The sequence below is a fragment of the Drosophila suzukii genome, chromosome 3, assembly GCF_043229965.1.
Source record: "Drosophila suzukii chromosome 3, CBGP_Dsuzu_IsoJpt1.0, whole genome shotgun sequence".
NCBI classification, from domain to species: Eukaryota; Metazoa; Arthropoda; class Insecta; order Diptera; family Drosophilidae; genus Drosophila; species Drosophila suzukii.
The window spans coordinates 20,703,736-20,729,913 of NC_092082.1; the positions used below are offsets into that span (position 1 = coordinate 20,703,736).

General features: G+C 40.8%; 3 protein-coding genes across 6 annotated transcripts; 2 read left to right on the forward strand and 1 right to left on the reverse strand.

Moving 5' to 3' along the window:
• Positions 1-1,185: 1,185 nt before the first annotated feature.
• LOC108007029 (protein FAM91A1) lies at positions 1,186-4,528 on the forward strand. Its single transcript, XM_017070635.4, has 2 exons — positions 1,186-3,134; positions 3,199-4,528. The coding sequence occupies exons 1-2, from the start codon at positions 1,328-1,330 to the stop codon at positions 4,170-4,172; spliced, it is 2,781 nt and encodes a 926-aa protein (XP_016926124.4). The 5' UTR covers positions 1,186-1,327; the 3' UTR covers positions 4,173-4,528.
• Positions 4,529-5,143: 615 nt separating this feature from the next.
• Positions 5,144-22,673, forward strand: LOC108015895 (streptococcal hemagglutinin). 4 transcript variants are annotated; one of them, XR_010654158.2, is made up of 8 exons: positions 5,144-5,277; positions 7,470-8,152; positions 14,003-14,944; positions 15,031-15,545; positions 16,442-18,020; positions 18,090-18,255; positions 19,487-19,878; positions 20,957-21,178. XR_010654158.2 is itself a non-coding variant. In XM_036816171.3 (8 exons), the coding sequence occupies exons 2-8, from the start codon at positions 7,711-7,713 to the stop codon at positions 21,050-21,052; spliced, it is 3,777 nt and encodes a 1,258-aa protein (XP_036672066.3). In that variant the 5' UTR covers positions 5,144-5,277; positions 7,470-7,710; the 3' UTR covers positions 21,053-21,178. The 4 variants fall into 4 exon arrangements, 3 of the variants coding, with proteins under 3 accessions (XP_036672066.3, XP_036672063.3, XP_036672064.3); XM_036816171.3 differs by lacking the exon at positions 19,487-19,878 and adding an exon at positions 19,142-19,178; XM_036816168.3 differs by lacking the exon at positions 19,487-19,878 and having other exon boundaries at positions 20,957-22,673.
• Positions 22,674-23,514: 841 nt separating this feature from the next.
• LOC108015907 (gametocyte-specific factor 1 homolog) lies at positions 23,515-24,218 on the reverse strand. Its single transcript, XM_017082479.4, has 2 exons — positions 23,926-24,218; positions 23,515-23,866 (listed from the first exon to the last, which is right to left on the reverse strand). The coding sequence occupies exons 1-2, from the start codon at positions 24,109-24,111 to the stop codon at positions 23,600-23,602; spliced, it is 453 nt and encodes a 150-aa protein (XP_016937968.3). The 5' UTR covers positions 24,112-24,218; the 3' UTR covers positions 23,515-23,599.
• Positions 24,219-26,178: the final 1,960 nt, after the last annotated feature.

Genomic DNA, 26,178 nt, shown 5'->3' on the forward strand with positions numbered 1-26,178 from the left:
AAGTTGCAATGCATTCCTTGTGTTTTTCAACAATATTTCATCGCAACCTGTTGTTGACTAATCAATTTGAAAGCATGTATTGACAGCAATCTGTTTGAGTGAACTCTGAACAACTGAAAGTGTTTTTCACCTGAGTACTATGATGTTACTTAGAAGTGGTTATTTTACATATTATTTTTTTAGGATTTTATATACTTAGAGGATTATATGCTGCGAGTCAATCAGTTGCTGATCAAATGTTCTTTACAAGAATTAGTTTGGTAAAAATTATGTTTTTACACCGATATTTCATTAACCTTTGCGTTGTGAATGACGGTTCTAGTCTTCTTGGTTGGTCGGAATTCTAATTTTCTAGAGCCCAGACAAAGATTTGACGGTATTCATTTTCGATTTCTTTCAATATTTTCTTATTCCAAAGAAATTTGACAAAATCTCTAAAAAAAATATGTCCAAAGACGGTTTTTGAAATACAATTCTGTCTTTGTTTTTAGGGAACTTGTCCTTGTTTGTAAGGTTGTTACATTTAAAACAAATGAACACACTTATTCTTATTTTAAATGCAGCTTACCTCTTAAACAGAAAAATCACCCTTTGCTTAAGAGAAAAAGCCATAATTGTGACGTTATTTTGTTCCCCAATCGACTTTGACCCCGGTTTTATGGCGATTTCCTTTTTTTCAAACTTGGATCGTCAGAAACACTTCCTTCTGCCTCTTACATACATTTCTTTCATAGAGAGAAATGATTTAATCAAGTGACAAGCTTTTTCGCTTGGTTGTCAACCACTTGAAGGAATGACATAAAAAATGTTATATATTTTTGTTTTATGAGTTGACAGTTTAGTCGGCGTATTGAAAACCTAAATATTAAACGAGTAATGAATTGAAGACCTAACCATGTCCCCAAGTAAGGGTTCCAGAATGTGTGATATACTTCGAAATTCAATCAATAGTTTGTAAACAACGTTAATAAAATACAATAAAAATCAGAAAACATTTAAGTTTCCAATTTTTATTAATGACTTGCGTTCAATGGTCAAAAAAAAACTATTTAAACAGAAACACTTTTTTGTTACATTTTTTATTTATACATCGATGACTTGATACCCATATATCGATAGTTTAACGGCGACCAGTACTGCAAAACGCCCGCGGTTTTTATCAGCTGTCAACTTAAAAAACAAATAACCTCCTGCTATCGGATCTATCGTTATCCGATAACAAGAAAAAAAGAAAAATAAAACGCAGGAGAAAAATACTGGATTCCGCAGCCGGAGGCCTTGAAATGAGTTAATCCGCCCAGCAGGAGGACCTAATCCGAGTACCGTGATGACGGAGCAAGAGGATTTGGCCAGCGGCGGCGGCAGTGCATCCACGCCCGGGAACAATTGCCAGAACCAATTGCAGCAGTGCGTGCGTGGGAATGTCACCTGGGAATTATTACCCGTGCACCTGCGATCCGTTCTGCACAACAATCAGCGCGATTACGAGAAATTTGTCTTTAACTACAGTTTGAAGAACCAGCTAAGATTTCGGGGCAACCTGGCCGCCAAGGTGTTCCGCCGGGAACAACGATACTACGAGCTGTTGGTCCAGAAAAGCATCAATGGCTTGGGTGCATTTCCCTATCACCTGGCTGATATCGTCACCAAGGGCTTGAGGGTCACGCCCTTTAACTACTATCTGGATGTATTGGGTCAGCTCCTCCGGAGCGATAAAAGCTATGACACATTGCCCAACTTTACGGCAGCCGACTGCCTGCGCGTTCTGGGAATTGGCCGCAACGAGTACCTGGCCCTGATCAGCGATCTGAAAACCCACACGCCACGCTCTTTGATCTTCGGCTCGCGGCCCAATCCGTTGGACTTCCTGCCACGCTTTCCCGTGCGCATACACATCGAGCCCTGGTGGCGATTGGACATTGGCTATGTCCTGGAAGCGGACATCCGGTATCTAACGCCCTCCGAGAGGGGCCTGTTAGATGACCTCATCGATTTTGGAGCCCAACCTGCTGGCAAATGCGACCACGAGGTGGTGCACAGTCTGTACAGGAAGGGACTGATCTATTTGGATGTGCCCATCAGCGGGGAGGATAGGATATCTATTCCACCGTTGCGCAACTTTGTGATGAACCGCGTGAGTGGGGATTACTTCGAGAATCTGCTATACAAGATTTTTGTCAGTGCGGATGAACACATGACCATTTCCGAGCTGGCGCATATGCTGCAACTAGAACTGGACAGCGTTAAGCAGGCCATTTCCTTCATCTGCCGGCTGGGTTTTGCCCACCGCAAGCAAGACTATCTGAATCAGCCAAATCATAGCAGCTGGGAGGGATATAACCAGGAGCAGATGCCCGAAACGCCACAGATCACGCCGCTGAATTACAACCTACATGCAAGCAACAGCTTCGAATTCGACCAGAGCCCCAAGTCTCCAAAGACGCCCAAGGACAAGGATAAGGACAGCAGTTCGATAGGCTATCTATCCTCGGATGGTAACACCAGTGACTTTAGCTTTGCCAATCTGAATACCACACCCCCGGAAAGGATGAACAACAGCGATGAACAGGAGTTGAGCTCCGAGCTGGAAACAGAGGACTTGACTACCACAAAGCAGCCTGCTCCTGCGCCTGCGATCTCAGCAGCTCCTCTGCCAAAAAGTGGTAAGAGGGTGGGCTTCCTCTTCGACTCCACGCTCACCGCCTTCCTGATGATGGGAAACCTTTCGCCGGGCTTGAAAAACCACGCGGTGACCATGTTCGAGGTGGGCAAGTTATGCGAGGAAAGCTTGGACAGTTTTCTGGCCGAGCTGGAGCAGGTTTCGCTCCTGGACGCAGAGGGCGAGGGCGATGTCTCGCGCTATTTTGCACATGCCGTAATTCTACGTTCCACCATTTGCTCACTTCGGCATTTGCTGCCGGGTGGTCTGGATCTGCTGCGACTTGAGTGTCTGGAAGGTTTGGACAGGCAGACAAGAGATCGCGTTCTGGAGAAGAAGTACAAGTTTATCATAGCCGCCTCGCCGTTGACGGCGGCACTAAGTAACACATTTAGCATTCCCTACTTTGGCCAATTCCTACGTAGCTCCGATGTGGCGCCCATGTGGAGCAAGCTATTCTACAATCATATCACAGGTATGGGCTATTAAAATTACTTTTTATTATACAAGTTATTTTACTAAATATTCTCTATACTTAGGCTATGGACCGCCCAGTTTGCTGCTCTGCCGGGGAACTGTTCTAAAAACCTTGCCACGATTATTCCTGGGCTACGGCAAACTGCTGGTAAACATCCTGCACTCCGATTCGTACGTGCTGAACTCTGAGAATTTCCGCAACCTGAACGATCAGCTCAAGAACGGTTGTGTGCTGCTCCAGGGCTATGGAATCCGCACAGCCGGCATGCTTCACTATGAGTCCTTTCCGTTCCAACCGGCGGACACACGCCATGTCAAGTGGGCCGCCCATCGAGCCGTGCGCAAACTGGCCAACCTTTTGGACCTGCGCCAGCAATGCGGCTACATTACATTCCTGAACACTGGAGTGCCGGATCTCGGCTGCGAAGATTATGAGCTGCAGGTGCGATTGAAGCCGGCTCAGCGCCAGAAACGCTCATCGATCGCAGCGCCCAGCAAACCGAACCATGTGCCAAGTAACGAGGTGACAAGCTTTCAACTCAAGAGCCCCGATGAGAACCACTTTGCAACCACGCCGGAACATGGTCCCGCGAATGAGTTTACCTCTCCAGATTGCAGTCAAGTGCTGGCCAGCGAACTGGCCAAGTGCAGCAGTCGATCGGATCTAGTGTCGCAGAGTTCGGTGGAGATACCGATGGCACTGGAGGAGATTTCTCCATCGGTGGAGGAAGAGGAGGACGCCACTGAGGAGTGGACCCTGCTGGACGTTAGTTTTGGCGTACCACTGTTCGATGTGGACACCAATACAAGGATTTGCGAGCAGCTGGTCCAAGGACTCTGCAGCGACGCCAATCTGGAGGCATTGCCCGCGGCCGCCAGCCAGGCGCAGATTCTTTTCCTTGATTTTGTGCGGCAGTGCCTGTACTTCGAGGATGATCCTGCAAAGCAGTCAGTGCAGGCAGCCAGGCCACTTCCTCACCCTAGGCTCAACCTGGCCTTTGAAAACGGGCACGTGGGCCATTGGAACGGGCGCTAAAGAGCCCACGCATCGATGCATTCCCCGAGTATTCCGTATTTTCTTTACTTTCCCAGTTACTTATCATTTTGTAAACAGTTGGCGGACCGATTTATAAGCAAACAGATCTATATTTATATATACGTATATATAACCGCTACCGCATTCACGTATGCTAACCATCAGCCAAGTAAGCATCGCAGTCTGAAAGTTTGCGTTCGTTCGTTTTTTATTAGTTTTGTAAGCTCCCTGGGGAGACAGAAAGATAAAGATTGGCTTTGTGCCCTCCAACCATATACACATGCATAGCTAACATACCTATACAACTATTATTGTATTTCTGAATAAATGCAATTTTAAAACTTATAACTACAGTACTGGAAAATGCCAATTCATTCGTTTGAAAACTTATTTATTTTTGCTGGAGGGCAAAAAGTAACCTATTCCTGCAATTGGTTATCAACATGTTTTGTAATCTATTGATAACTTCAGACCTAATTAATAGAGAAGTTTGGTGGATTTATTTTCCGAACGCGGAACGTTTTTTTTTTAAATGATTTAGTTTAATTTTCTAGAATCAACTGAATGAATCCAAGTGTGAATGTTTTGTTTAGTTTCTAAATTTTTGATATCATTGCTGTATTCCCGTTTCTATCTATTTTATTGCAACTCTTAGAACCTTTGAGTCCCCTACTTTTATTATAAATATTTAAAATGTAAATTACGTTACTTTTCAGCAGCCCTATGTCCACGGTTAAATTACTTTTTATGCTGAGTCTAATTGAAAAAAAAGTAAGAAAATTGGGAAACTAATGTAGGTTGCTCATTAATGATAATGCTAATAATATATTGATAATATAATAGTTTAATGGAATTACATTTCAAATTAAAATCACCTTTTATTCGAAATAGAACGAAGTATTAAAATGGTATATAAATACTGCAAATCCCAGCAAAAGTTGTCTAAACACCGATAACATACCGCTTATCGATACATTTAGTATTCAATTATTTCATCTTTCAGTAGATAAATACTAAAAATCCGGAGTTCTCAAGCAACAACAACGGCACAACAAACGAAAAAGTTTGCAATTCCAGGCGCTGTTTTTTTTGCTTCGCCCAGCAAGTAAATAACCCCCCATAAAATCAAATGATTGTGTGAATATAAAGTACAGCTCATCGAGCCAAAAATAGTGCTGTTGAAATGGTGAAAAGTGAAAAATAAGCTGTGAAAAGCGTACGCGAAACAAGTGCACCAATTGGAAGGGGGCGAGAAAAAAATTTGGTGGGGCAGTAAATGCCAATACAATACAGGAAGAGAGAGGGAGGAAAATGTTCTCTCCCTCTCTCTTGTTATCATTTGCGCGGCAATTGTTTTTGTTTCGGCCACTTGACAATTGTCCAGTCTTATAAATCCTTCATTCGGTGAATTAGAATTACCCATTTCAACGGGAACTGAAGTTAGTTCACCTGTTCGCGCGAAAATCGAGAGTGATCGCAAGTGTTCGTTTTAAAAATAGCGTTTGGCGTCGCCAGTTGAAGGCCACCTGTCGAGTGCACTGCCTGCGGATATTTGTGCCCAGTGAAGCGTGAATCTGCAGAAAGCGATTCGTTCGTCGAATTATCTGATTTGTGTTTGTTTCTGGTCTGTTCTGTGTTATTCAACGGGTTAATTAGCTTCTGGCCAGGCCAAAACAATCAATGCGGAGAGCCAAAAAGAGTGAAGAGAGAGATAAATAGAGAGAGGGCTGCCAGCTTACGGTAGTTTTGTCTTTGATTCAAAGATTTTTCCCCAGTAGCCTTGTTTAGTACATAATTGAATGCTTAGTTTAACAAAGATAGCCATCTGTATTTGTTTTTGTGTTGGCATTGAATTATTATGCTTTTTAAAAAGAAAAGTTCACAGTCCAGAGGCAACACGACAACCCTGAAATGCTCGACAACTCCCAGCTGTTTGCTTACTCTCCTTCTTTCTCTCTCCGAAAGCAAACACTTTGTTGCAGTGCTGCCAGCTAAGCTTTTTTTAAGGCAAGTCTGGCTATTTTCCATCTTCGAAAATCCCAATTCTTTTTATAAATGTTGAACAATTTTTGAACATTTTAAAGCACTAAATTTAAAGTTTATAACAGTAAATAAAGATTGGCTAGCAATTTTTAAGTTACAAAAAAAATTCAAGGTAAATTATTCCAAAACTATGAAGGCCAAGGCATTATTTTCCAGGTCTTATTGCTTTTATTTCTTTAAGCTTCTACAAAAAATTAACTTGGTTTGCAAATTACGATCAACCTCTTAATGAAAATATAGCTATTTAATAGCTACACTGAGCTGTAGCCACTTTGGCTACCAATAGCAACACTGCTGAGCGCTCTCCATTGTATTGTTGTCGCGTGCTCGCTGGCTCTCTCTCCCTCTCTCGCGTCACTTTTGGCCAGGCCAACAGCTCACGCACACCTGCGACGCTCATTCTGACTGAATTGCCCGTGAGTAACCGTTGGTCTGAAAAAACGAGCGCGTGTCGCGGGTCGGAAAATCGAGACAAAGATAAAGAAAAGTTCATTATCAAATGCAGAAGGAACAACGGAAAATAAAGCCGCTGAACAAGTGAAAATCGAAAGGGAAATGCCAGCGAGAAGTCCAATTGGACCGACCCTGCCCTTGAAAGTGTGTATGTGCTGGCCGCAAAAGTCTGCGCCTTTGTGTGCGTGTGTCTGTGCGTGTGCCTCCAAAAGTGTTCAATGTAAAAATAAAATATCCGATTAGGTTCTCGAGCACAACAAAAGCAACCTTGAAAAGGCAGCCAAGAATCTGCCTTTCTGCTTTCGGCTATTTTTACGCATGTGGAAATGCCCGAACGGTTTTCCAAGTGTCCAATCGGAAAACTCACGTCGCACAATTGGAAATTCTTTGGTCATTTACCTATTCAACGTGTCTCAGTGTTTCCGTTTTCGTTTGGGGCGTGATCACGCATCCTTAAACCGAAAAACCAAAAGGGGTTTTCAGTTCTTCAAACTACAGCTGCGGTCAAATTAATAGTGTGTTGTGTTTCCGGTAATAGTTTTACCGAAAGATGTAAAAATCCATAAAAAGCAATAAAAACAAACCTATAGAAAACAAGAAAATTTTAACCTTTGAAGAGTTGTCAAGTTAATAACTATTCGTTTATTTTGCAATCTACCAAATTCTAATTCTAAGGAAGTTATAAAAAATCTATTTTCAGAATAGAAATTATAGGACTTTTTTAAATAGCAACCTTATCAGCAACTTGACCACTATTACTTCGACCGCAGCTAATGCCCTTTTCACACCTCCGTTTGTCAGGTAAAAAGCAACCCACTGGAATTCACTTTACGCACAAAACGACATTAAAACGCAGCAGGATGTGGAAAGCATAGTAGTGGCAAGCCAGTAGACAGCACGCAACGAAGGCCGGAAAATCGTGGAAATGCCTAGCTAATTAATTAGCTAAGTAGGCAAAGAAAAGCTGCGAAAATAGGCGTACCTTCTGAACCAACAATAAATTCCGATTTGTTGCAAAATTTATAACCAGCCAAGGCTTAAAATGACATCATACGCAAACGACACCACAACTTCGGCAGCAGCGGCGACATCAGCTGGCGCAGTGGAAGCAGCAGCAACAACAGCAGCCGTCACCGCCCCCCAATCAGCTGTGGGGGGCGTGGCGGCCCCTGCAGCTGCTGATTCATCCAAAGTCAAGGGCCGCGACAATTTGTCCATCAGCCGCACACAGTATGGCGACGAAGATGGCAACAGCAGCGATGGTCGCGAAAAGGCAGACACAACGCCGGAAAACATCAAGAAAATCGCCGAAATCATGGACAGTCCGGATGGTACGATGTCGGCCAACTCGCCCATACCCTCGCCCCGCCACGTGCAGCTCAGGAACCCCATGAATCCCGGCTTCGTGGGCCTCGGTGCTGCCATCGATGAGTCCTGCGGCAAGTTCTGCCTTGGCAAGCCGCCACCATCGCCGGCCGAGAAAGGTGAGACATACGGAAAAGTACAGTTTAGGCTCTTAAGTAAAACTTTTATAGGCTGAACTTGTGGTTAGAAATCAGGAAATGCTTTACTGATATACTCTATATAGACGAATCTGTTAAAAGTTATGCTTGTTTATCGAATTTAAAAGTGAGGTCGCATATCTCAAAAGAATTTTAGAAATAGTATTATAAAATTTATAATTTCATTTTACATACCTTCTGGGTTTTTTCAAAAATCATACATAAGTTGATAATGACAAGGTAAATTCATCTGGGGTTTCCTAACAAAACCAGTATTTATGACTAGCTAAATATCTATTAAAAGACAAATGTAAAGGCTGTTTTACATTGCCTTCTTATTGTAAAAAATAGTACTTAATTTGAAATGTCTAAAGCTTATGTTACAGAATATCGACTGTATAAGTAAGCGATACAGCAGCAACCGCAAACCCGGCGACAATTGATGGCTAATTTAACCATGGTGTTGTTGCTCCGGCTTTTGTTGTTCCAGGTTGCGGCTTGCCTTTGCTTCTTGCCTTTTTCTCTGTTAATTTGAATTTTTAATGAAGTTATTTTGTGCGAGTCTTCGGCCACGACTAAGCGCAAATTTTTATTGCAATAGTCATGCCTGGCACTCACAAACACACCGAAACACACACCCTCAAACACACCTCGGTTATGTTGCTGTTCAGATTGGCACAGTGGGCCGAGTTGGGTTGAAAAGCAAGTTCTCGATTCTGGTTTCGAGAAAGTGGAACGGGATCAATAGCCCGCGAAAGCAGCCAGTGACATCAGCTTGTGTTGTCTTCTTATTTATGGCCCTACGACTCCAAACTAAGAAGTTGTCAAGTTTTCTTTTGGAAATTCCGGAAATACTGATTTCAAATATATTTTTTGTGATCTTTTAATATTTTTTATTAAAACCATTCATTTACGATCCCATTAAGAACTATTTTTAAGCCCTGACTAGGCATAATCACTTTTGAAATTAAATAAAAAGTGTTTATTTGGAACATGTGCTGGTTTTACATTGCCTTCGTTGAGTTGCATAATGAAACTTTAACTACGGGGTATTAGGAATACCTAATTATAGAAGCAAATAAAAATCTTAATTGGAGAATACAAGGATTAATTTAAGCTATACATTTATCTTCAGTTGGGTGCTGACAAATACCAAACATTGATTGATTTATTCGATATTCTTATTTTTCGTTATGTTTGTTTTCAAGTGTTGCAATCAAACATATGTTACATGTGTTCAATACTTTGAACGAAAATTGTGAATGAGGATTTGGCTTTTATCCAAATTTAAAATTGAACAGGGAAAAAACTTGTAGTAAATATTTCACGGCCGTGTTTCATAAAGACTAAAGGTGTTATGAATATTATTGCTTTGAATGCCAATTTTCAGACAATGCAGCGTTTAAGCTTTTAAGGTAAACAACTTACGTAGATCGTATAAAAATACACTACCCAAAAACATATTTTAACGAATATTAAACAGTTTGAATGTCTGAGTTCTGTTTACGTTTTCATTAAGCGATTTGCGCACATGAGTGCTTGCATTCCTTTGTTTTTAATTAAATAATTCTGGCTAATATTGGCCAGCCTGGCATTCAGAAAAAGTAGCCTGTGTCGGATCGCAGTAACCTCCGATCGATCAACGCCCGCAGCTGTTGGCTGAGTCATCCACTTCCACATCCAGATACTCAGTCGCAAATCTGTTTCACTTTTTGAATTTTTTATTTTGTTGCGTGCAAGGAATGAAAATGTGTGAGATAATGACGGTGACTGTCATAATTGTGTAAGATTTGGCAAGCGTTTCAAAAAAAACCAAAGCTGATAAACATTGCGAAATGGGAGATTTATGAAAAACAAATCGTAGCACTTGAACAAGGGGTAATCGAGGGGAATGGGTACCTGGGAATTTAGGTTTTTATTCAAGTACCGTTGACAATGAGAGTCGAAGTGTGAAACCACTCTGCAAATAAGGTATTATGTCATTTCTTGACAGAGTTTGGGGATTGGGATAACGAAGGTTTTTGAAAGTGACCTATTTCAAAGTGTAGTTCGTTTTGCATCAAATTGGTTGCTTTCACATTGGTTTCTAATTTGCTTTGAATTATAGCTTATATACATCTTAAAATTCTAAATATTGATTTATGTACATAACGTACATAGTTCAAAACATTTAAACTCTGGTCACGTGCTACTTTCCTTATAGAACCCATTTTTCTATTACGTGTGTATTTTCATTACGTCTCACTTTTGCACATTCCAATCCAAATAATTTTGAGGCATTAATTCTTGGCAAACACCCAAGAATCAAACAGATTCAGAACAAATCTCTTGGTTTTGGCCTTGTTCCCAAATTGATAACCATTTGGGCATGCTTAATTAGTTGTGTTATTAAATTTGTAGGCACTTTAATATATATTGTCAAGTTAAAATATTTTAAAAATGTTGTATTTTTGTCTTAAATTATAATTAGCCTGATGTGTCAGCAAATTTTAAATAGAAAATTGGGGCATGTTCATATTATCTATGATTTATAGAAGTTTAAATATGGTTCCAACTCAACCACTTTGATAAACACTTTTCTGCCCGTCCGTCCATTAAATATGGTCATGATCTAATGGACTTCAAATACTTATGATTGTTCCTTGGCAAAACATAAAAAATATGAAATCGTATTGAACTACTTCCCAACAATTTTCTTCTTCAACTCGAGCACCACAATATCTCAAGTATATATTATTAAAATACCCCGTAAAAGCCAAACAATCGCCGATAACAAGGCGCAACAAATGGCCGCCAGTCGATGACCTCATTCGCCGATGACAGATGATGATGATCACCGATGGCTTTCTCTGGTGTCGCCGAGCAGAAAAAAATATAAATAAATTGTTAATAGCATTTATTTAAATGTGAGAACTCAACCCCCTCGAAAGGCAACGAATTCGAAGTGGAACCAAAGACCCCACACCGAAAAACATAAAAATGTAGTATGTCTGATTGATCGGCGATGACGTAAGCCCAAAATGCAATTAGCGAAACCAATTGGTAGCGTGAGAGATTTGGTTATCGATTTCCGTTTTGCATTCGCTCGATTACCATTATCGTAGACTGCACATTTGCTAACCGAAATTTGGCTACCCCTCGGAACTGCGGCGAGTGAAAAGCAAATGATCCAAAATCAGCAGGCGGTCACAATTTCCTCTGCTCGACTTTCCCAAAACAACTACAATAGAAGCTAGCTGACCGACAAAAAAAGGCAAAAGTAATATATATTTTGTTTTATTTATTGCGAAAAGTAAAAGCGACTGCACAACGGCTACCAAATAAAGCCAAATAAAACCAAACAAAAGACTTTTAAACGAGCTCTAGCACTACTACTCGACATACGGTCTACGGCAATGGCCAATAGTAATAATAATGGCAATAATACCCGACATTTGTGTGTTGTGCCAACAGTTTTCAATTGTTGGCCCATAGAAAACTGGATGGTGGAAAAAGGCAGGGGCACGGTGCCCAACGATAACTCGATAGAAGACATTTTATGGCCATGCACAGTGGGCAGCGTAATTACCGTTAGTCGTTACCTATTGCGGTCTATTGTCTATCGGCGATTGCTCCGCTCTATGGAGGGGACTGTATTTCCTGCCAAATTAGATTGCAAATTTTGTGATCCAACAAGCGAGTAATGTCGTTCTAGTTTCAAGCCAAACTGGAACATCCTTAGCATTTTTTCACTCTTTTAGGCCAGTTTTCTTATCTTTAGTTAGAAAACTAAACAAATGCTTTGCTTACTGTTAAGATCTGGAAGTCTTAGGAATTTCAAAATCCGTTAGTGCATAATATGAGGTTTGCAACCTTCTATGCTCTATTAAATATTAACAGTGGATTAAATTGCTTTATGACTTAATGACAAATAAATGCAATTGTAGTCCATCATTCTTAGCTAGACTATTCATATTTCTAATAGATGAACTACATTTTCTTTAACACACATTGGAACATTTAAAGAAAGAAAGTTTTTTAAAAGAAGTTTTAGCACTCAAATTGGTAAACAACATTTTCTAATACGTTGACTGTGTCAAGTAAAGAATCATAAATACCGGAACTAAGAAGAAATATAAACAAAGAACAATGCACAACATTTCCCTTTATGATTCCGATGAAGCAGCTACAACTGAGGTTGATATCTGAGAATCTTGTTAGGGGTACAATTACGGTAACAAGTTAATTTGTGCCAATCAAAATGATCTTTAAGCTTTAATGTGAAAACTTTTCTGATAGCCATGAATATATCTTTAACTTAAGTACTGCAATTTTCTGCAGCGATGAACAAGATGCAAAACAATACTTATAAAAGTTTAACAACAGTATCACCTTGACTCCTTATTTAATTGCACATCTGCATAATGGTTAGCCAAATAATATATATTTTGGTTCGTGACCAAAAACTTGTTTAAAAAAGGCTGTGAAATCTATGGTAAATGTGGATATGGTGTTTGAAATATATTTTCATGGCTAACGAAACGGAAGTTCCGCGGCCAGCAAAGTTTGGCAGAGCGTAAAAGCAATGTGGGTCTGCCCCGTGGAACACCCCCATCCACTGGCAGAGAAAAAACCTGCAATTGACCGAAATCACCGAACTCTAACCTTCACTTGCCGGGCAGCCGACCGCCTTATAGAGAGTACGTGTAGAAGCTACCCATCCATAGATCACGATTCTGAGAGGCGGCCCCCTAGATGGTCTCCCACCTCTCTACCGTATGCGCTTGTGCTGGTGCTTGTGCCACTTCGCGTGGCAGAGCTGAAAGCAAATTGTTTGATTTTCTTTTTTCCCTGCTTCGGTCGCGGAAACGTATAGAAATTGTTTGCGGAAGCGGTGAGGGATCTCCCCGGGTTGCAGGTGGGCGTTTCAGGGCCCTTGAACAGGTCGAACTTGGTGGAAAGCTATATCTCGGTGTTGTCATCCGGGATGCAGCTTGATTACGTGTTTCCTTATTTGTCTTGTGGCTGGAACAACCAGATCCCAGATGTTACTTGGTTGCCTAATATTCTTGGGGTTTAAATATGAATGACATAAAAGAGTTTAAGGTGTTTGCTAAATTAGGCAGATGTTTGTTTTAATTAGTTGGATCGATCCATATTTGACTAACAAGTTAATACTCATATTTTTCACAGGCTTGGATCTATGGATCTATTAAGAAATGTATAACTTTCCATAGTAATCCGAATATTTTTATATTTGGAAGAATGTTAAGTTTATAAGTATTTTAATCTCTGTCTGTTACCTCTGTCTTGAAGATAAACATCAAGATCACTGATGTTACTAGGTTGCCTAACTTGTGGGGCTTTAATTTAAGGGCTTTTTTAAATAAATTGGATATATCCATATTTGTTTTACATCATCTTATGATAATAGTTTTCCCAAATTTAGATATTTTGTAATTATCTATCGTAATTTATTAATGAACGAAACAAATTGTTATGTCTAAGTTTTATTATAAACTTATAGTTTTTTATAGTTAACAAAATTTTATATGTTAGAATGCTGCCTTCGTAAATTACTTAAATGGTTTTATAAAATATAGTTTTAATTTAACCACACCAAATGAGAACCGCTCCTGCATTCCTACATTTTGTTGCACCTCTTCCACATCTTTTCTCGTCTGCTTGCCACTTCAGTTGCGATCAGTTGAGTTCAGATTAATTTACGCCAGCAGCTTAGTTTCGTTTTCACCGCTTAAACGCTAATAATAAAAGTAATAATAGGTAATAATAACTGTAAATAAATGCTAATTTAATTGTGTGTCTGTTCGCTTCTTTTCTGTTCCATTGCAGCGGCGGCACAGAGCAGAGCGAACCAGCAACATGGCACTCCGCCCGGCAACAGCAACAGCAGAAGCCACTCCAACCACAAACCCGCCGCCGATGAAGAGGAGAACTCGAGCGAGTCGAATGCCACCACGAAAGCATCGCTGGCCTTCACCATTGATCATTTCGATGCCTCGGAGAACGATTCGGCGGCTCAGGCGGCGCGCTACAAGAACATGATGGAGCGCATCCAGAGTCGCCACAAGCGCGGTGCTTCCATGTCCAAGCTGGAGACGGACAAGGATACCACGACGGCCACCTCGACCAGCGGACGGCAGTCGCAGAGGAGCAGCTTGGATGCGGGCAGCAGTATGGCGGACGATATGTCCTCCGTCACAGCGGCCACGCCCAGTAGCGAGCAGGCTCCTCCGGTGCAGGTGAAGATGCGGGTGCGGGAACGCAGTGCCTCGCGGGTGAGAGACGCCTCGAAGCGACACAGTTGGTCGCCGAGGAGCTCTGCCAATGCGCCCGAACCAAGTGCTGCACCTGCGCCCAGGCCCACCAGTCGATCTAAGCTGCCACCTCCGCCGGCGGCTACCAAGGGAACCTCTAATCTGGTGGCCAATCGTACGGCCCATCAGTTCACACCCCGCTCCACCGCCATGCAGCTGGCACTGCGCCAGGTGGAGATGATGTGTCCACAGCCGCCTCTAGCGGACTGCAAACCACTGGCCGAGAACGATGCTGTCAGCGAGGCAGGTACCTACACCCTGGACGGGGATAACTATACGGAGGAGCAGAAGGATCTCATGAACATCGATAGGAATGGAAAAGGTGCCAAGCAGCGACCCAAACAGTTGCCAGTGAAGTCGAACAGGGGCAGCAATGTGCTGGAGGTGAACTACTACCATGAGACGCCACTGCAGGAGCAGCTACCACAGCAACTGCCAGCCCAGAGGAGCTCCACAGGTGGGGAAACTTATTGATGAGTCTTGGCTAAGACCTGCTTTATAAATAACTTATAATATAAACATGTATGGCTTACTTTTCTGCAGGTGCCTATCTGGATCAACTAAAGAGTCGCGTGCTGCGTCAGCAGGTTCCCCTGTCGCCACCCACTCCTCCTTCGCCGGCTGCGGACATGGGCTGCTTCACCAGTGTGACCACCAGTGGAGTGCTGGCCAAGCAGCGGGCCCTGGACACCCATCCCAAGCTCACCCGCCACTCGCACAGCTTGTCCACCTCTCAGATCGACAGCTCCGAGTATGTGAGCAATGAGGCTAAACTGAGGCACACGCAGGCCCTGTCCGGATCGGCCACCGATCGCCAGAAGGCCGAGTACCGCCTGAATGTGTTCACCACTAGCACCAATCAGCAGCACCAGTTGCCGGAGACGCCCACCACGCCCACACAGAGCTCGGAGGCCGCCCTCCTGCAGACGGCGCAGACCAAGCAGGACTGGATTCAGGAGTGGGCACGGAACGCCCGAGCCAGGAGCTTGGCGCAGGATGTGAGTGGCACGAGCGCCAATCGTCGGAAGCAACAGCAGCAGGCACAAGCGCAGGCACAGGTGAGTTGGCTTATGGTAACCGGTTGACCAACGGTATTTGATAAATGATTTTATGGAAAAACCCCATTTGAATATTCAAATCTTGTCTGGCTAGCTTGGGAGTCAGTGAGTCACCATTAGAATCTTTGAGGATCACATTCAAAATAGCGTTTTATAACCCAATTCATTTAAACAAATATTATTATACAAGCTCTTAATAGTTTTGGATTAAACTTAGGTTAACAATTGCCTCACCATATTTGCAAAGCTCAAACTAACAAGTGAAGATTAGATTGCTAATTTGATGATTCATCACAGTCAGTTAGTGATCATTTTTATAGGCACACTGCAAATCTGAGATTGTCATATTAATTAATGTTATTGTTCTCAAAGATAATTATATTGATTGATAGATCCAACCTTTCCCAGTGTTAGGATTATTTTTTAAATTGGTCTTTATTTGGAATTGGTTAAATAGGGCTATTGCAAAAACATGTTGCAATACCCATTTGTTTGGGCGTTCATTTTTATAGAAGCTAAAACATCTTTTTAGTTAATTTATTTAATTTACAATTTAATTTTTAGGAATTTCCTATTTTATAATCTTTATTTTTTGGTTACTACCAATTTTAGACAAAATTAATACATTTTACAATGTCAAGCTACATTTGCAGTAAAATTTACACAAAGTAAACAGACAACTATCTTAGACTCAAACCCATGACCAAGCAATGACAGAAGTACAGCACACTTTTATGGGCTTATGAGAAGATTGGTAAAACTTTGTTTTCACAATTTTTAATACAAAGTAAATAAATTTAAAATGAAATTAGATGTGCTTTACATTCCATTGACCATCACTGATTATTTTAATTGAAATAAATTCATCTCCTTATATTGGTATCTTCTACTTTTAGCAACTGATGACCCGGAGCTACAACTGCTCGGATACGGGCGGCGATTCTTTGACGGATGACAGCCTGAGTCTATACAACCAACAGCAGCGCCAGTACGCAGCGGCAGCCAAGCTCAATCGCAGTCTGGCGGAGCGGTACCGCCTGCTGGGCGACTGTGACTACGCCAGCGATCCGGCGTTGTGCAGCCATGGCGGCGGAGGCAATGGTGGGCAAGTGGTGGAGCCGGGCTACAAGCCCCCCAAGAGTCCCAGCAAGATTCCCTCGCCGCTGCACACGCTGGGACGTGCGCGCAGTGCCAGTCGCTCGCGTCCACCAACGGATGCCTACTTGGAGCATACAGCTGCGGCCATTAGTAACCTGCAGCAGTCGCTGTCCCGTAGGAGCTCTGTTAAATCGCCAGCTCAGAGTAGTCCGCAGCATAGCCTGGAGTCGGGAATGGGCGCAGGAGCAGGCGGCGGCTATAGACGATCTCCGCTTCACCGGGCTCTCATGACCAGCAGCATCAACGAGGCGCAGCTGCAGTTGCTCACCAGCGGCGAGTATCTTCTGAAGCAATTGCGTCGCCGCAAGAACTCCCTCGAGTACGATCCTGGCCAGGAAGTGGAGCAGGTTGAGCCAGCTGCTGCCCCATTGTCGCCGCTGCGTCGATCGAGTAGCTTCCAGCAGCAGCAGGGACAGCATCCTGTGCGTCAGGCGCGTCCCAATTTCCAGAACCTCTACACACCGCCCGCTGCCCGCCACGCCCACGCCCTGAGCACCGTTCACCAGCAGCAGCTGAAGAAATCCGCCAGCAGCAATAACTTCGAGCAGGCCTACAGCGACTACGACAACGAGTTGCAGTATTATATAAACGATGAGGATGAAATGGGCACCACCGGGGCTTACTACTCCAGCAACGAGGAGGAGGAGGGCGAGGAGAACCACGAGAGCCAAGGCTCCGTGCCGCTGAGCAATACACGCATGAACAAGGCTCTGCTGATGCGGATCGAAAGGAGCAAACAAAGGGTGGCCGGATCACAGGCTCCGGCCAAACCCACCTCAGCACCAGCGGGAAAACTGAGCCTGGCACAAAGTGGAGCTGGTGTTGCGGCCTGTCCCAATACCCCTGAAATGCCGCGTCGAGGAATCAAGAGTGCTCCGAGGGTAGCTCCTGGATCCGGCAACCGAAATACCCGGCAGTCCATGCCCAGAGAAACAAGCCTCAGTCGGCTGGCGCAACAGGTGCCCAGTTCCTTGGCCAATGCTAAAAAGCAGCTGCTCCAAACCGCAAGTGCTGGTGTCAACTCCAATCCGAGGGAACAGCGCGTGCAACCCAAATATCTGGACATCTCCAAGTACAAGTCGGCGCAGTCTAACAATTTTCTGCGCAAAAACGATGCCAAGAGCACGCTAAAGCCGGCAGATCAAATGAAACGAAGTCCCAGTGCCTCCTCCATGGGTTTGAGTCGCGGTGAGGGCACGAGGGCCAGTAACCGGAGTGTGCGCAGCGCTGCCTCCGCGATGAACACCAGTACTACCTCGCTGGGTGGCGGGAATCCGGGTTCACGAAACTCGTCAGCAATGCGTCGCGATGCCTCAGGTGGGAAATCTTTTTTGTTTGATTCAACCTCGAAGAGATTTGCTAGCAATTAATTGGCATTTCTTTCAGTTAACAAACAAAAGGAGGCTGAAATGGCCATGTGGAAGCGTCGATCCACCTATGATCCCATGAAAGCCGCCGCCGAAGATCGCCGCAAGAAGGAAGAAGCGCGACGTGCACAAAGCGAAGCTCAGCGACAGATCAACGATGAGGTCGATGAAATGCCCTTCGAGAGGTAAATTACATGGTCATTAGTTGTCCATACCCTTTTAATAGATAGATCTGTTTAGGTAACTTTTAATGTGTTTAACCCCGTGTTTATAGATGTAGATATATTTTTATAAATCGTTTAAAATACTTTCTTCAAGAAACAACATAAATGTTTAATTAGATTGAAATCTGAACTTCTTAAACTCTAAACTCTTAAACTTCTTGACAGATTGAGAATCTTTTCCATTGAAGAATTCATTTAGAAGGTATACACTAATGAATTTAAATCTGTACTTAGCCAAATAGTCTTTTTATCATTTATAGCAGTGTTAAACACACATTACACTAGCTTACAAAAAATAAACTGGTTTTCGAATTCAGCGTGCAAATCGCATTTTCTAGGATAATTTAAGCTCCATGCTCATGGTGGTGTCACTGAAAAAATTTTTTAAAGAACCGTTCTTGTGATATTCGATAAAATCATGTATTTCTGGCATTTTTGTAATAAAGAGCGTATATCTCAAAATTCAATTGTGCAACCGTTTGGCAAATAGCACTAACTAAAAGTACAAGTACAATACAACATTAAGAAAACATATTTTTCGCGAATATCTGAAGAACGATTTTTTGCAAAATTTTAAAGTGACAATAGCGTGTACAGGCATCATAACAATTTTCTATAAAATGCGGCTTTAAGGCTTAACCTCTTCCCTGTAAACTAGTGTTATTTAGGCCTTATATAGTATATTGTGGTATAAACAATATTAGCTAATTAGCTTTAAGTCTAAACTTTAGGAACGATATTTTACTGAGTAGGTCTCTTTTTTCGATACACTATTGTATAGTTATTTAAAACATACTTTTAATTGTGTGCATTTGATTTGTAACCTTTATTTTGGTTCTTTTATTAGCTTAAGGTTGTGGGTAATATCGCGGCTAGAGGTAAAGGTGCGTTCTGGACATAGACAAATATTTTAGATGTAATCCAACTATCTCTCATGACTCACTCCTAGTTGAAACTTATAATTTCTCATAACTGAACTTAAGTAGTGGCCCAAAACGAGCTCAGTATTGAATTTGTAACGTAACACCGCTCAGTATATTCGGATGAGTAGGAACTATGTCGTAAATGATCCAGCATTCTGTACTTATGATTTTGCTAATTGATTTCTTCTCTTTTAATTTCTGTACACCCCAACACACAACACCACCACTACCAATCAACACCACGAAAACAATGCAATAACAATCGGTAGGCCATCGCGCTCCCACTATCGCCGTGGACAGTTATGACCAACGGATGGTGTGCTAGTTACCGATTTCTGAGCCATCTACCTACACCAAAACATTCAGTTGACTATCTTTCCACGAAACCAAATTAAAAAACCAAATACTTTCCACTACGAAAACATGCCACACGATCTAACACGGTGCAAGCAGCAGCGGCAGCAGCAGATTGTATCACTAGGATCCGATCCTAGTGCCAGATACAATCCCCAAATCGAATCGAACAACGATCATTTTGAGAGCGGATCTATCGTGCATAGTATCCACAGAAAATACGATTTTCCAAAGCAACGACAACTAGAAACAAATATATAATAGTGACAGCCAACCCGAAGCCGATTGTGCGCTATCATTTGCCCATGTAATACAGAATTCTTTAAGAAACAGTCGTAGTATTACCGTTGAATATTATATGCATTAATATCAATCATTTCGTTGTTGTTCGCCGTTGTGCAATTGTCTCGACCAATTTGTTTGTTCGTCAGTTCGTTAGTTACTTTGTCTTGTGCGGCTTCATTTGATTTTGTTTGGCTGAGCAATGAATTCGACCAATAAAATGCTCTCGAAGATTGAAAACTAACCGCATCAATTCTAACTTCATATACGAGGGGATTCCCGAAACTGATTATGCCTTTGTTTATTTAATAAAAATAATCAAAAACGCAAACAGTTGACGAAATCACTACTATAATCTGCATTAGTAGCTCATTAGGGAAATTGGAAATGTGGAATAACCATTGATTATGGTGTTTTATGAAAATATTGTAGGTTTGAAGACAAACTCATAATGACCAGTTAACGATAATTCTAATATTCTTGTAAATGCTCTTTGTTGCATTTACTTAACTGACTTTAAATTGCTGTTTAAATTTGGCAACAAGTTGACGAGACCACTTTCTGTGCTTTTTAAATGATTTTTATTTACCCGTGTTAAAGTCCAAACGATAAATTTTCATACTACCACTGAGACAATCCATTGTTAAACCACAATGGCCAATTTCCGAATCTTTCAAAATTACAAAATCCTCCGTTTGCTCTGGCGAAAAATCTTCATTACTTTGTAAATTGCTGCAACCTACTACCTACTTAACCAACCATATAATAATACATTTTTAGTTAATATTTCTCAAATGGTTTTGCAAAGTGTACAAATGTTTGTCCTGTTTAAAGCCTAACCGACATCACATTAAACATGCCACCCGTTAACCAACCTAACCACGAAACCCGCTAACCACACATAAGCCAGTCAGTAGACCAAGCTAACACCTAGACAACAATTAAAAGCTTTCTTAGAACTCGCTAGAACAAAACTCACCTGAGATCGAGAAATAACACATCCATCCAAATTGTTTGCATTTCGATATGTGCATATAGAAATATTGAAATATCATTAACTCCAAATTAAATCCAATATTAATAAACATGTTTTCTGCATACAGTGTGCTGCGCCCAGCCAACAATTTGACCATCACAAGCGGGGCCAACAGCTACAGCCCGCGAAACTCCGTGGAAAACGACGCCTGGACGCTTGGTGAATCCTCAGAGTTCGGGGAGTATCCCGATGACTACGACGAGAACGATGAGGTGGAAGGCGACGAGGAGATCGACTACGTGGGCCAGGAATCCGACGATGTTTTTGAGGCGGAATCCGGCGAGGCTGCGATCCAGGGCGCACAGTAGGCCACCAAACACAAAATGCAAACCAGCAACAGTGATAAATAATTCGATATATACATAACTATATATATGTATAACATATTTCTTAGCGATTGATGATGCGACATAGGCATACCCTCTTATCAGAGTTGATGAAATATCATTAATAGATTAGCTGACATGATTTTCCCTCGGCTTGTTAAACTTATTTGAATGAAGTTTATAATTTGAACACCGAAAATCATCGAATAATCTAATAAACTGAATATGCAAAAGGAAAAAGTTACTCACTTCTGATCTGTCCAAATGCCATAGCAGAAATATTTTTTAAATGTTCAAACTGATTTTTAACGCAGAGAAGTTCACTCCTGTTCAACGAACAAGAACCGAACAAAAAATAATTAAACAAAACTCAACATTCAAAAATCATCTGCTTAGGGCTTCTTTAAATGCTAAGACTCAAATCAAATTGTTCAATTAATGGAATATGTTTCGAATAGATATTCTAACAATGTCGGTTATGGTGCAAATGACTTTAAGATAAATGAAAAAATACTCAGATGTATGTTGGCTGAGTGAAGGGTTAGAAGAAAGACTTTAAGCCGAGCCGAAATGACTGCAATCAAGTGCTAAATGAAACAATATAATTTTAAGAATTGCTGACCCAAAAGATCGGAAATACTGACCAAGAGGAATTGAGTTGTTTGGTGATCTGAGCTTAAATTGAATGCGTTCGGAATCAGAACTTTCTTTGCCCAAGTGCGATTTCTGGGAGCAGCCCAAGGAATTAAATTGTTTTCGGTACGAATTTGTAGTTACTCATGTATGAACTCATGTCTGTAGGTTTTTATAGATACATATTTGCGAACACTCGAAGAAATTACGATACGGTCTAGTTTTATATACGCCTACAACACACTAGCTGAGTACTTCTTATACAGACGTCTAGATTAGTACTATATAAATGGAGCATATGTGGTATTCGCTTTTAAACCAACTAAATCGTTAAAATATTTATCATTTGCAGCAAACAGAATAATGTCAAATATATTGCAATGGTGTCGGTGTCCATATAAGCAACTGCTCCCTGGATATTAGTGGCTTTGAGTTATTTTATAAAACCATTATTGTATTTTTACAGCAGCCGGTATTTGAAATAATAACTTCAAATGCCCAAGTCAGCCTAAGCAATAGACAAAATACTATAAACAAAGACTTTTTTAAACAGTTTCAAAATGTCCAACGAAAGGGTTCAGAAGCAGTTGCCCGGTTTTAAACATGATTATTTAATGCAAGTATATATTTTAAAATAATTAAATTGTATTGCAAAAAAACTAAGCATCAGCCGTCTAAAACATTTTTAAAATTTGTATATTTTAAGTATTTAAAGAAAGAATTGTTTTTCGTATTACGTCCTACTTCTTGTTATTTTATTTCTCCAATAATTTTAGATAACCAAAATAAACGATGACAAAAATAAACAAATTTGAAGAAACAAAAGTGTTGTTTGGATTAATATAATTTTTCAGGTTCAACGTCCGCCAATAAATTTCAATGAGATTATGAGCTATGATGAATGGATATTCATTCTGCGGCTATATATAGTGATCTCCTCTCGCACACTCCCGGTGCGTTCCGTCACTATGTGGATTGTCATCCCGATGCTGATTGGGACACGATATCGACATTGACCTCTTTCCAATTTCTAAAATATGTTTTAGTAAGGTTACATTTCGCAAATAATTTCGTGAGTCTCCATCACAACTCAATTCACTTCAATACCTATATGTAACAAACAATTTGGATGTATGAATATTTTCCATTAAAGTAAACAAGTTACGAAAGTGGAATTTGTAAAATGCGGACTCTTGGATAAACAATATTTGAATTTTAATTACGAAACAAAAACAAAACAAAATTTGTATGCGGGAATGTGAGAATGGTGTGTGGGTGGTTGTTGCTGCTAGAAATTTGATGAGGGGGAGGTACGTTGAGGGGATAAATAGGAAACGTCAATTAGATTTTGTATACCCCTGAAAGCGAAACCAAAACAAAGCAAATAATTCAAACAGACTGGTGACTTTGAAGTCGAATCAACTTCAGATACTAAAAGAAACAAATTGTATATAAAATTGTTGTATTTTATTTATATTGTTTAATTTTCTTGCATATGATTAAAACCCATTCGATGTTCACATCCAATTTTTTTTACATGTTTCGACTTAAAATATGTGTGCATATTTTCCAAATATGTAGGCGATACACTTTGAAAACTCATAAAAACTGCATTTAGACATCACCATAACATCGTTTTTGCTCTAGGAAAATAAAAAACACAAAATACTTGCTGGAGTGAAAATCGAAACCAGTCTGGAGATTCTCAACTTTATTTGTTAAATGGTTTTAATTGTTGAAAAACTTGATATCTAAAACTTGTTGTTCTCCAGGAAGCGTTTGCGTTCGCGCTCGCGAAATTCGCGACGTGCGGCCGGTGGATTTCCCTGGGGATTCAATATAACATGATTAACCTGGCAGTACTTTTTGGGATTGTAGGCCTCGGCCTGAGGCTCGGTGTCCCAGTCCTCCTCAGTCTCGACCAAAAATTTGTTGGCTTGGGGCTCCGCCGGCGGCAAAGTGTCCGGCATCTTGTAGCGCTCCAAGGAACAGCGGTCGGGGCACTCGATGACATGATCCTGAAAATCGGGAATACTAAGTGTTGTCACCCTGTTGGTTTTAGTTGAGAACTACTCACCTTCATGGCCGCTGCCGATAGCAAATGCGTGCTGTTGAATGGGCACCTATGCAGGCTACGATCCCCGCCGCAGCTTATCAAATGTTTAGCTAAACGGGTTGGCATTATACGATGCGCGCTGTTATACGGGCAAGTAACATAGTTTTCGTAATTGACTGGGCCAACCGCGTATTTATTTTGCTCCATTTTAACTTTTTTTTTTTTAGGACGATTTTTAAAATCTTTTTTATTCTTTCCGAGCGTTTTGTTAGCGTTCCGACCGAGTCAAGAATGAATCAAAACGAAAAAATGTGGCACGTGCTAGTTTTTAAAGGCCTACTTGCACAGGCAAATTTCTTGTATGAGCGTTTTTGGTATTTTTTTTTAGGTTCATATATGTCATATTATCTCAATTTCAAATAAGGCCTGTTTACACTAGGCTTGATTTTTTAGGTTTTGGAAAGTGAACAGAGGGGTGGTCAAAAGTGAAGTCTTCGGATATCTGTTGAATATTTTTCGGTATATTTAATATTTTATGCTTATCGTCGGTGATTTAAAGAAGAATCTAACGTATAACTACAATAGGAATGTGTTCTTTCGGCACGACTAAGTCTGACACGAATATAAAAAAGCCTGCTTACACTAGGGTGGAGTTATGAGGTTATTAACCAATGTGGGCAAAAGAAGGAGTCTTTGTTCGGTGTTCCATATGTTTTAAGTATTTTTCGGTATTTTTGCGGAAAATTGATTTCTTAATTTAATTTTTCGAGCTCGGCTTTCTTTAAGCTTAAAAATTTTAAATGTCAATATTAAGTATTGGATATTTGATAAGTATTTTCAGTGCAACTGTCAAGTATTTTTTTGACTGAGGAAATCCAGCTGAATTTAAATCCATGTGGGCCCTGCATATACACAAAATAGGAAAAAGTCCGTCACGGCGAGAACCAACAAAATGTACAACAAATTGAAGCAAAACTAATTAAATTATATGAAATGGGAATGTAAACAACAAGCTCGAGCTAAAACAAAACAAATAAAACACCCATAAATATTTATCATAGAGCAAAACAAAACGAAACAATTTCACGGTGGAAAAAATAGTTTCAGAATCAGTAAACAAATGTTATTAAATATTTGTGTAATTTGTATAATAAATAAATTACATTTTAAACTTCAAGCCAAGTGAAAATGGTCGGTCACAGATGGACAGCTAGAAAAACTAAATAAAATGATTCCGTAATTAAATAGTTGGCATTTCAAAATAAGTTATTAAGCTTTATTTCGGTTGGCTACGTAGCGAAGAAATTTAGTTTAAGGGATACTATGTAGTATGTTCATAAATAAAAAGTGCACACAGAAAATAAGAGGCTTAGAATTAATTTGATTTAATTAAAAAATTACTTGTAAGCTCACACTTATTATTTTTACCATTGAATAATGTAAAGTAGATATTGGAAATTGTATTTTTCGATTTTTTACTTTTCGAACTCTGTTCAGACAGACCACAAAAATTTGTTTAACCCGTAAAATGTATCTGTCAGTAGGCACATTTTACGAAATTTGGATTGCCTCACCTTCTACATTCTGTATTTTTGAATGAAAAACAAAGAAATATTGAAAACGGTTGAGGATATGGGCCAACAAAAGCTTATCAATTATTATGATTGTTATTAACCTTTGGATTGTTTATTGCTTAGCACGTCTGGTTTCTGGATACCTCATCACATGGAAATTTTGACTTTAAATTCCCATTTCCATTTAAAAGTTTTGAAGTGCCCGTGAGCCCCCAATCTTCGCGCTATTCTCGAGGGGTTTTTCGTTTTTATATAGCATTGTTTTTGTTCTTTTTCTGTTTGAGTTTAGTCTGGCACTTAAAAATGGTTTTATTTATGGGCTTTTATCATTTCAGCTTTCCCAGGATTTGTGATACGGCCATAAACAAATAATGCCTAATGTGCATTAACTCATAAACAATGCAAATCAGTATTTACGAAAAGTGATTGAAGGAATCCGGGCTCTTGAATTTATTCACCACATTGCCACTGGTACTTTGGTACTTGAGGCCACTTGGCTCCTCGTGATAAATGGCACTATATTCATCGATCGCATTTACCAAGGCCCCTCCGTTTCGACTCTGCCTTTGTTGCTTCTTAGTGCGTCAATGAAGACTTTTCAGCCTCTCAATTGCCATTCAGTCCTGAGTACCAGATACATTTGTCATCTGCTGCCGGCAATTATAAATATTAGGCATGTGTGTGCATATATCATTACTTT